This window comes from Benincasa hispida, chromosome 3 (assembly GCF_009727055.1).
Source record: "Benincasa hispida cultivar B227 chromosome 3, ASM972705v1, whole genome shotgun sequence".
Classification (NCBI taxonomy): Eukaryota; Viridiplantae; Streptophyta; class Magnoliopsida; order Cucurbitales; family Cucurbitaceae; genus Benincasa; species Benincasa hispida.
The window spans coordinates 62374571-62386106 of record NC_052351.1 but is presented as its reverse complement, the minus strand read 5'-3'; the positions used below and the strand labels follow the sequence as shown (position 1 = coordinate 62386106).

The following is an 11536-nucleotide window of genomic DNA, read 5'->3' as shown; positions in this document are numbered from 1 at the left end:
GTATCAAAATTACATGAAGGACAAGCTAAAGTACCTCTTGTATTCCAACTAGATAAGTTTCCATATGCTGAAAAATCATTAACTGTCCATAATAATGCAGCACACATGTTAAAATTTTGTTTTAGTGAAGCATCATAAGTTTCAACCCCTACATCCTATTAGAACTTCAGTTTATCAATTAATGATTATAAAAAGACGTCAATATCATTACCAGGGCCTTTAAGTCTAGGAATGAGTAATGATAACATGAAATAAGGCTCTTTCATACACATCCATGGTGGCAAATTATATGGGATAAGAATGACAGGCCAGACACTATAAGATAGACTCATATTTCCAAATGGTTAAATCCATCACTAGCCAATCCAAGTCGAATATTTCGAGGCTTTGGAGAAAATAAACTATATGATTCATCAAGTGTTTTCCAAGCAATAGTGTCAACAGGATGCCCAAGAACTCCATCATCTACTCGTCCATTCAAATGCCAAGTCATACTTGATGCAGTCTTTCTTGACATGTATAATCTTTCTAATCTTGGAGTTAGAGGAAAATATCGCAAAACTTTTTGTGGAGTATTCTTCTTTTTATTTATTTCATTCGGTTTCCACCTAGATTCTCCACAAACTAAAGATTCATCAGCTTTCGTATTTTTCTTCCAATATAGTTGGCAATTATTAGAGCATGCATGTATCTTCGAGTAATGAAGCCCTAAATCTTGAAGGATTTTCCTTGTCTCATAGTAATTATTAGGTAGATCAGTACCTTTTGGAAATGCATCTTTTAATAAGTCAAGTAGTAAAGTATGATTTATTACTTCAACTTCCAAAAGGCTTTAGATGAAACAACTTACAACTTAGAATATTTTTTACACCCAAGATAAAGCTCTTTTTCTGCACCATTCAATATTATATAAAACTGAGAAGCATTCTCATTAGGTTCTTCATCATAACCATGCTTATTTGATTCTCTTTTAGCAATCCAATTATCCGTGCTTAAAGCACCAAAATGATCCTCTAGTATTTCAAAAACATCTTCATCATCAGTGTCATTATCATTTTCTCCTACTTCATAAGTAAAACTTTCTTCACCATGCATTGTCCATCTAATGTAACTTGGAACTATTCCAAACATTAACAAATCTTCTTCAACATTATCTCGAGTCTTAAGTACTACATTATTACATCTTTTACATGGACAAGATATTTGAGTAGTTGTTGCATGCATAAATGCAAAATCCAAAAAACTTCTAACTCCGTTTCTATATTCTTGCAATACTCGATTTCCAATTTGCATCCAACTTCTATCCATGTTATACACTTCTTTCTAAAAAGTGTGAGATTACCTTAACCAAATTAGTACTTTAAGCTAATTTACAATTCAAAGAATAAAAGGGAGAGAATAACAATAAAAGAAAAGTAAATAACGTATTTAAAAGTAGTTTACAGATCATCATAATATAAATAGAGAACCATTGATTCTATTCTCTTTTTTTACACTTTGGGTTGATGTTGGATAAAGAGTGTTACTTTGCACTATACACTTTTATGCACTTCAAAATATGAAATAGTAAGAGAATAAAAATGGGGAAGATGGAGATTCAAAAAGTATTTTTACCTAAAAAAAGCATCCACATTTGGCTAGATATTACTTTAAACTAACTATTACATCTAACAACATCAAATTATTACTTTAAACTAATTTACAATTCAAAGAATAAAGGGAGAGAATGACAATTCAAAGAAAAATTCAGAAACCTACTTGTTTAAGGGTATGTGCTCAATGGTCCACTGGTTGGTATTGTTCCATACGAGTCATTGTTTGAGACATCCTTGAAACAAAAGAGACACAATCCATCATAAACCAATCACATGACATGGCACAAAACTTCAATCAAGGATGTATATCACTTAAATGAACTAATACACAACGATGAAATTATACAATGACTTACACAAGTTTAAGACTTGTTATTCTAGTAAGTTATCTCGAGATTGGTCCATTTAATCGGTTATCATTAAGCCGTCTGCAAAACAGAATAAGAGTTCAGACAAAAGATTGTGAAAAGAAAGGGTCACAGGAGAAAGCATTCATTCAGATTTTACTTCCATCTAGAAACAAAAAGATGATAGCCATTGGTTTCACAATCCAAACATGGCACACCCCGCCCCATCTTCTAGTTCTTGCATCTATCGCTTAACTCCAGCGGCCCATTGTGTAGCTCAATCGTTTAGTAAACGATCTCGCTCTTAACGATCTCGTGCATAGCCTATCGTTTAGCTATCACGGCCATCATTTGCCTCCATCGTTTAGCGCTGACACCTTATTGTCTAATGCATCCGCCTATTGCTTAACGTCATAGCCCAATGCCTGCGTCTATCGTCCAACGCTTGCGTTTATCGCCCAATGCCTATCGCTTAGTATTCCGCCTATCTTGTAGTGCGTCTGCTCATTGTTTAGCGCAACACGACTATTGTCTAGCGCTATCGTCCAACTTCTATGCTTATCGTCTAATGCTTTCACTAATCGTACAGTACTTTGCCTATCGATCGCCTATCTCTTCGTTTAGCTCCGCGCATTGCTATTCGATCGCCTACCTCATCGTTTAGCTCCCCGCATTGCTATACGATCGTCCAGCGCCCACCTACACGATCGTCTACCTCATTGTGTTACGCCACTCACTTACTAGACGATCATCTACCTCATCATGTAGCTTTGCTCATTTTTTACGCGATCTTCTGCCTAATGCCTTACGCTCAACATTTCGCTTTGTCTACTCTTGCTTACCCATACCCAACGCATGAGCAATTCTTGGCAACGCCTCTTGCCAATACTTCAGCTAATCATGCATCCAACCTTAGAAATGCATGGTTTCCTTCTCATCTTATGGTTGCCTTCTCACCTTACAACCTTACAAACGCATGCGTCCAACATTACATGTACTGAAATAAAAATCTCCATTACAGTTCACAGAGGAAATATCACCAAAGAACATTTTGGTAAGCATTTGTATTTGAGAATATAAACCTTTCATAAACTAGATACGATTTAGATAAATTTTATGTGACATGAATAAAACTAAGAATGATTGAAAATGTAAGAGCTGCTTCTGAATCTAAGAGCGGAGATCGGAGCTTGAGCCTGAAAGTGATGGAATGGCTCGGTGAAGCTGGAACGGAGTGAACGAAACGAAGCTTAGCAGCAGAATGAACAACGCGAAGATGAAGAAGAACGGCGAAATCAATACAGCAAGATGAACGACATGAAACGAAAACGAAATCAAAACACCGCGAAGATGAACTAAATAAAATAAGCAAAACCAATGAAGCAGAACTGTAAACATAAGATGAGAAGAATCACAAAATCAAAACAACAAGATGAACGAAATGAAATGAAAATGAAATCAAAACAGTGTGAAGATGAACGAAACGAAATAAGCAAAAACAATGAAGCAGAACTGTAAACACGAGATGAAGAAGAACCACAAAATAAAAATAGTAAGATGAACGAAACGAAACAAAAACGAAATAAAAAACAACGCGAAGATGAACAAAACGAAATAAGCAAAAACAATGAAGTAGACCTGTAAATACAAGATGAAGAAGAACCATGAAATCAAAACAACAAGATGAAGTACGGATCTGAATGGCGACAAGCAAGATGAAGAAGAACCATGAAATAAAAACCCTAGAGATTCTTTTTGTTTTCTTTTCTAAATTATTACAAATGCATATTTTCTCAAAGGCTTCTACTAACATTTGATAAAAGTAAGTATTTCCAAAGGTATTTTAACATCATCGTCCAACGCTTGCATCTATCGCCCAATGCCCATCGCTTAGTATTCCACCTATCATGTAGTGCGTCTGCTCATCGTTTAGCGCAGCATGACTATCGTCTAGCGCTATCATCCAGCTTCTATGCTTATCATCTAGCAGTTTCACTGATCGTGCAGTACTTTGCCTATCGTATAACCCGATCGTCTAGCGCATCACTCCTTATTGTTTAACGTCGCACGCATCTTCATGATCGTCTAACGCATCCGCCTATCGCTTAACGTCATCGCCCAGCGCCTGCATCTATCGCTTAATGCCTATCGCTTAGTATTCTGCCTATCGTGTAGCACGTCAGCTCATTGTTTAGCGTAGCACGGCTATCGTCTAGCGCTATCGTCCAACTTCTATGCTTATTGTCCAGCGCTTTCACTGATCGTGTAGTACTTTGCCTATTGTATAGCCCGATCGTCTAGCGTGTCACTCCTCATCATTTAACGTCGTGCACATCTTCGCAATCGTCTAACGCATCTGCCTATCGCTTAATGTCATCGCCCAGCGCCTGCATCTATCGCTCAACGCCCATCGCTTAGTATTCCACCTATCGTGTAGCGCATCTGCTCATCGTTTAGTGCAGCATGGCTATCGTCTACTCATCATTTAGCGCAACGCGTTTGCTTATTATAAATGCATATTTTTCTCAAAGGTTTCTACTAACCTTTGATAAAAATAAGTATTTCCAAAGGTATTTTAACGACCTTTGATAAATGTTAATATATATTTTTTATTAAAATAAATCTCATCTTTAATAATTTTATTAAAAATAAATTTTTTCAAAGGTTTTCTGAAATCATTTGATAAGTTTGATAACATTGTTATGTTTCTCAAAGGTGTTTTTATTAACCTTCAATAAAAAGTACACATTTCTCAAAAGTTTTTCCAATACCTTCAAAAAATATATATCTTTCTCAAAGGTTTTTATTAACCTTCAATAAAAGGTGCATATTTTTCAAAGGACTTATCAAAGCCTCCGATAAATATATGTCTTTCTCAAAGCTTTTTATTACCCTTGGATAAAAACTACATATTTCTCAAAGGTTTTTTCAAAACCTCCAATAAATATATATCTTTTTCAAAGGTTTTTATTAAACTTCAATAAAAAGTACATGTTTCTCAAAGTTTTTTTCCAATACCTTCGATAAATGTATATCTTTCTCAAAGGTTTTTTATAGCCTCCGATAAAAGATTGTTGAAATAGCTCAATTTTCTTGTAGTGGTTGTTGGAGAAACCCACTTATTTGAAATTTCCAAATTTCAAATTTTAAATACAATTTTATTTAAAAATGATTTAAAATCAATTTACTGAATTTTTAATTACAGTTCAGTTTTAATTTAATTTTCCAAAAATTAAATTAAATTAAAATTTATTTTCTAAATTTGAATTTCCATAAAATTCAAAATTTCAATTTTTAAATAAAATTAATTGATTTAATTAATTAAAATAATTTAATATCCAATATTAAATTATTGAAATACCAGTTCCATAATTATGAATCCCTATTCATGTAATTAATATTTAAATCATATTTAAATATTATCCAATTCTTCAATTTCGTTTAATTCCATAGTTAAACGTGTAATTATATCGCTTATAATTACTAATTCCCTCAATTTGAATTTGAACGTTTCAAATTCTCTCATCATGCTATTCTAAGGTTTAATCCGTTTGTGAGCTAGTAGGGGATCTAATAGACCTACAGATCATGGGCTCCAACGATTCGAGATTAACCGGCTAAACTCTTTAACCTAATTAACCAACATTCGTTAACTACCGGGTCACTCCACTAAAGTCTAGCAGTTACACTCCCCTCACTGTAGATATAATTGTGTTCACTGGATATAACCATAGTCAGTAAGTCAACCCTTCATAGGTTGTTTGTAATAAAGGTTGGTCAAAACCCCCCAGATTACATCTTCTTTCTTAAGTCCCATTGATCCTCTAATGAACAATTCGTTTGTGTTCCAATCACTAAATTGAGTCCCTCTTGGGCCAATGAGAGGGTAGGGCCCCTTGTTCAAGACCTGAAGTCAACACTTAAGGGAACAACCTCTCTACTATCCCTAAAAGTGGATAGAAGTGAGTTTCATCTTGCAACCTATGTTCCCAGCTATCTACCTGGTTTTATCCCTGGAATAGAAGGCTGATTGAGCTGGCGCTGCTGAGCCAACCTTCACCCATGAAAATATAAGAATAATCCCGAATAAATAGAAGTTTATAGCTAGCTTAGGATTAAGGTCAAGTTATCTAGGCCATCGTTTGAAATAGTTAGTCTTAAACAGTAAACAACGTTATAAAGTAAGAGTGACTTTATCTCTTGGTCTAATCTTATACAAACTCTTTGCATAGGACGCCCCCACTCGCATGTCTCCACATGAACGAATTAGGATCACTTCATTTATAGTATTTTAAAACAACTGTAATATTTACAAAGTAAGTCACATCCGATAGTTGCCCCATAATAAGGTACCCAACCTTATTTGTATACTATAGATCATTTTGACTATTTACTCGAACTTGATCTATTCTTATGTCTCCACATAAAGTTCAAGTACTTCTGTAATAGCTATGGATCTTAGTTTATTTCTAAAACGAAATGAGCAATTAAAACATTCAATAACAACTTTATTGAATCAAGTAATAACTTCTATATTGATTAACAAAATAAATTTATTGTTTACAAACAAAGAGTTTTAGGACATAAAACCGAATATTTTCTTGCTTCCCATTACATACATCATGTCAAAGCAAAATGCTACATCATTTACAAGTTATAGTTTTTCAATTGGAATGCTTTGGATTGGTGTATTACTTAGTCGGCTTTGGACTATAATAGTTGAAGCGATTGAATCACTAAGCAGAAGCGAATGATCGCTTTGCTTTGAATTTTGTTTTGGAAATCATAACACATAAAAGAAGAAAATACAGTAAACAAGATTTATAACATTCATAAGTTAAGCAAAATTACAGGAAAAGAAGAAAGAACTCACCTTTGAAGACCGTCTTCAAGAATTCCAGCAACTTCTTCTTCGTTAATGAATCGATCTCCACGTACAATATCAAGATACTTCCATAGGGTCTTCCTTACTATTCTCTACAAGAGATCGATTGGTGGAAACCTCCTTTTGAAAGAGAATAGGGAATTGTTTGAGGTAGGAAATTTTCAATGAATTAGGAGATCTTTTCACAGAGAAGTTCACTTCTCTGTAATATTCATTAAGAGAAAGGAGAAGGAGATGGAAGGAGATGGAAGGAGTTTTTCTTTGCAATAACCAACTTCACAAGAAAAAAACTTCCCCTCCTCCATCCATAACATGAAGTGGGATTAAAAAAACCACCCACTCCACATTTTCTCTATTTAATCAATTTAATTTATTATTAGTTAAAATAATTAACTAATTTATAAAATTAAATATCTAATATTTGATTTAAATATTTGAATCTTATTCAAATATATATCTCCCTCATAACCTATAGTTTTAATATGAATCTCATTCATATTAATTTTAAACCTATAGTTTTAATATGAATTTAATTCATATTAATTATGATTTGAATTTTATTCAAATACGATAAATCTCCTTTTATTATAAAGTTTAATTTTGAATCTTCAAATTTAACTTACATTATAATGTATCTATATACATTATATTAATTGTATCATATACAATTAGTGGATATTCCCTTAATAAATTTGAACATTTCAAATTCTTTCAAAACTAATGGTCCTTGTTTATCCATTATTAGCTAATAAGGGGACTTAATATAGACCAACAAATTAGAAGCTCCAATGATCCGAGGTTAATTAATTAGACTCTTTAATTAAATTAACCGACATTCATTAGCTATAGGTCACTCCACTAAGACCCTTAGCTATGCTCTTCACACTGTAGAACATGTTGCATCCATGGATTTAACCATTAGAAGTAAGTTGATCCTCCACGAGTTGTTTGTAATTATAATTGGGTCAAATTACCGTTTTACCTCTGTAATTACCTCTTACTCTTTAAGTACCACTGATCCCCCAAATGAACAATATGTTTATGATCCTATCATAAACCAAGTCACTCTCAGGCCAGTAAGAGGGCGAGTACCTTATGTTCAAGACCTGAAATTAACACTTAAGAAAATAAATTATCTACTTACCCTAAAAACGAGAAGGAGTGAACTCCATCTTGTGTAGTTATGTTCCCAGCTCCCTATTCGGTCTCGTCCCCAAAGTAGGCTTATTGAGTCTCCGACTTACGCCACTTTCACTTATACAAATTAAAGAACAAGCCTTTATAGCCATAAGTTCATAGCTCACTCAAGATTGAGATCGAGTTACAAATGGTTATCCTATAAAATATTCATCTCTTCAGTCAATGGTGTTACAAAGAGAGATTAAGTATTTCGGTGGTTCAGTCTTATACAAGCTCATTGTATAAGATACCCGCACTCGTATGACTCCACATGAATGATTTGGATCACATCGTTTGTAACACTTACAAAGTGAGTTGTATCCTTAGTTTTATCAGGATAAGGCACTCGGCCTTATCCATATACTATAGACCCTTTAAGTTACTACTTGTACATGATCCACCTATATGTCTATTACATACTATTCAAGTCTCATGAGATAACCTTGTATTTTTCCATAATGGATAACTAATTATTGCATTTTTAAAATAATCAATAATTACATCAAATAACTAATTAATTATGAGAGGGCATAAATCCCAACAAAGTCTCAATTGTCCTGTTTGAGATTTGGAAGAAATTCCATGTGCTAATGTTCTTGTTGTAATTCGTGGTCTTGATTTCAAAATCCTTATTCGTTTGTCACAAAGTATTATTTTGCTAGTACATTGTCATCAACTTAGGTGGCTTAGTTCGCTCGGTTGGTAACCATTTTGATTGGAGCATTGTAGAGGTGTACAATGTATTGCCTCTGGTTGTTAGACGTCCAACAAGAAGACATTGAAAACAAAGGATTCCTTCAATCGGTGAATTTGCAAAGTATTCAAAATGTAGTCATTGTAAGTGTGCTAGTCAAAGGTGCAAACTTCCACCTGTTTGAACAAATATATTGTGTATATAAAATATATAGTTCTTTAATTTTTATGTAAGCAAACATTTGAATCAATATCCATTTAAGCTGTATGAATACTTTAGCAATTATCAGTGATGTATCAACAAGTTTTTTATTTTTAATTTTTTGTTTTTTTTTACATATTTTCTTTTGTATTTTATTGTCATTTATAATATTCACATATGATCTCAATTGATATACTTGATGTAAGATATGTAAAATATATATATAGATAAGTGATATACCCAAAATAAGGTATATCAACGTTGTAGATTGATTTGTCATATGAGGTACCTAAAAATTGTATCAATGTGCATAAATCAGTGAGATGATATACTACATACAATTTGATATTGATTAAGAAACTTTTATATTGTGTGTATAGTTTTTGATGTCTTTGTTGTTTTTTTATGTAAAGTTTAGAGTTCATTGAGATATTTTTGGTATTTATTTTGTTCTGTTTCTTATGTTGGTTTTGTTATGCTTTTGAATAGTATATCAACGATACAATATACTTTTATTTCATGTATCACTAAACTAATATACTTACCAGCCGTAGATTGATTTGTGATATGATGTACCTAAAAATTGTATTCATGTTTGTACATCAGTTAGATGATATACTACATACAAATTTGATAATAACATTTCATTCCTGTGTTTTCAATAGTTTAGTACATTATAAAATCAAATTCTAGGTTCTTACATGAGATCAAAATATAGGCTCTAACATCAGGATTCAATACATTAGCAATCAAAAACAAAAAATCTAACTAAAATTTAACATTAGAGTTTGTGATCAAAGTTAACAGACACGTGTAGAATAAAAGGTTCCTTTCTTTTGTGAAATATTCATTTCAAATGTTGATGGGTCAAATAGAGCATCAATATGGTTAACTTATGGTCTTATTTATTTATTTATTTATTTTTTGGAGATTTATGCTTATTTGATATTTCCAATCCCAAGGCTTTTGGTGTGGGTTTTACTTTTCTTTCTAGGCGTTCAATCTCCATCTTAGCTTTCTCTGCATCTTTTGACTCATCGAGAATTTGTTTGCCCCTCCTTATTTGCATTTTCTTTCCAACGATCTAAAAAATTGAATAGAATTCATTAATATTCTATTAATTAATTTTTTTGGTTCCAACAAATCGGTCCTTGTCAAAAGAATAGCATGGAAGAATTTTTAATGGCGTCTTCTTACTGATTGTGGAAGAACCATCGTTATGGAAATTTGTTGAGGAAGAAGAATTGCCAAAAAATTGAAGAGGATTTTCAAAGGTAAGTTTCTTTCTCTTCTTTGTGAAAATTATTTCATGCTTAATTTACCACATATTGATGGATGTTTCTTCTTTTTTGTGTTGTAATTTTAAGACAAAATTGAAGCAAAGTGATCCCTCACTTTCGCTCAGGATTCGACCCTTCAATATTGTCATCTTCTTTTTCACCTTCTTCACTGTTATGGGTGATTTTAGACCAAAGGGTATAATTGACATTTGGAAATAGCAAAGTCAAAAAGAGGTGTGATACCGGCCAAAAGTGGTAACTAAAGACCAAAATAGGCTAAAAAAAAGGGTCTGGCTTGGGCTAGGCCCCAAGCTAGTGGCCTTGGCCTCGGCCGCCAAGGCCGAGGCCAACCCTTGCTAATGTCCAATGGGGCATGTTTTACTCATAAGGTGACATTTTAGGCCTAAGATATGACCTAATGGAAACTCTTGGCCTCGGCCCAAGGTTGAGGCTAACCTTAGCCAAATACGATACCGAGCATGTTTCTTGGCCCATTAGGTTATCTCCTCATCTTAAGGCAACTTGGAAACCCTAAAGAAAAATCTAAGTCAATTTTCTCTATAAATACACCATTATGACTTCATATGAGGTATCTGAAAATTTCTAACTTCTTTTCTATTGTTTAGTTCTCTTACTGACTTAGGAATCAAAGCTCTTTCTCTTTGTTTTGCAAGTCCTCTTTTTCCCAAGTTATAAATTAATCGTTGTTGTCACACAGAGGTTAGGTACATTTTTCCTTGGCCAAAATTTGGCATCTATAGTTGGCACCATCTATGGGGAAGAAAGTGTTCTACTAATAATTTTGAACATTTGGAAAGTGGTTACTCGCACACTATGTGATTGTCTTACACAACTTCCTAGAAAATTCAAAAACAACAATAAAACAACAGAGAGTAAATAAAAAAATAAACATACCAAGATTGGTAACCCAGCACGATGATAAACCACCTACGTCTGGGGGGTAGTGTATCAAGGAAAGATATTCCCTAAGTCTTGAGAACTCCCTTCTTGAGGAACAACACCTTAGGCTCTCCCTGAGGCTTGAGAAATCATTATCGAACAATAAAGTCTTAGACTCTCCTTAAGAGCAATCAACTTTCGTGAATATAGTAAGAATAATTGAAGAACACGCCGCCACAAATAACTTCTTCTCAAAGAAACAATGTAGAGCTGTAAAATTAGGAAAAGCACACACTAAGATCTTATAAACAATATGCACGACAACCCTAGCATGAGGACTTCTTGGGCATAAATATCACAGTAGAATGAAGGAAAATATTCCCATATAAAATCGATAGACCACAAAAAAGGAAAACATTCTAAATAAAGTATTTTGCAGAATAAGTTAAATAAGG

At 33.4% G+C, this 11536-nt stretch overlaps 1 protein-coding gene across 1 annotated transcript; it reads right to left on the bottom strand.

The window, feature by feature from the left end:
- Positions 1-328: 328 nt before the first annotated feature.
- Positions 329-1308, bottom strand: LOC120073655. Its single transcript, XM_039026459.1, has 2 exons — positions 870-1308; positions 329-762 (listed from the first exon to the last, which is right to left on the bottom strand). The coding sequence occupies exons 1-2, from the start codon at positions 1306-1308 to the stop codon at positions 329-331; spliced, it is 873 nt and encodes a 290-aa protein (XP_038882387.1).
- Positions 1309-11536: the final 10228 nt, after the last annotated feature.

What these genes read in the sequence shown, in the direction of transcription:
- LOC120073655 (XM_039026459.1), bottom strand. Translation starts at nt 1,308, where the DNA reads ATGGATAGAAGTTGGATGCAAATTGGAAATCGAGTATTGCAAGAATAT. An exon ending in AAAAGAGCTTTATCTTGGGT is followed by an intron (nt 763 to 869) that starts GTAAAAAATATT and finishes CATTTCCAAAAG; the next exon opens with GTACTGATCTACCTAATAAT.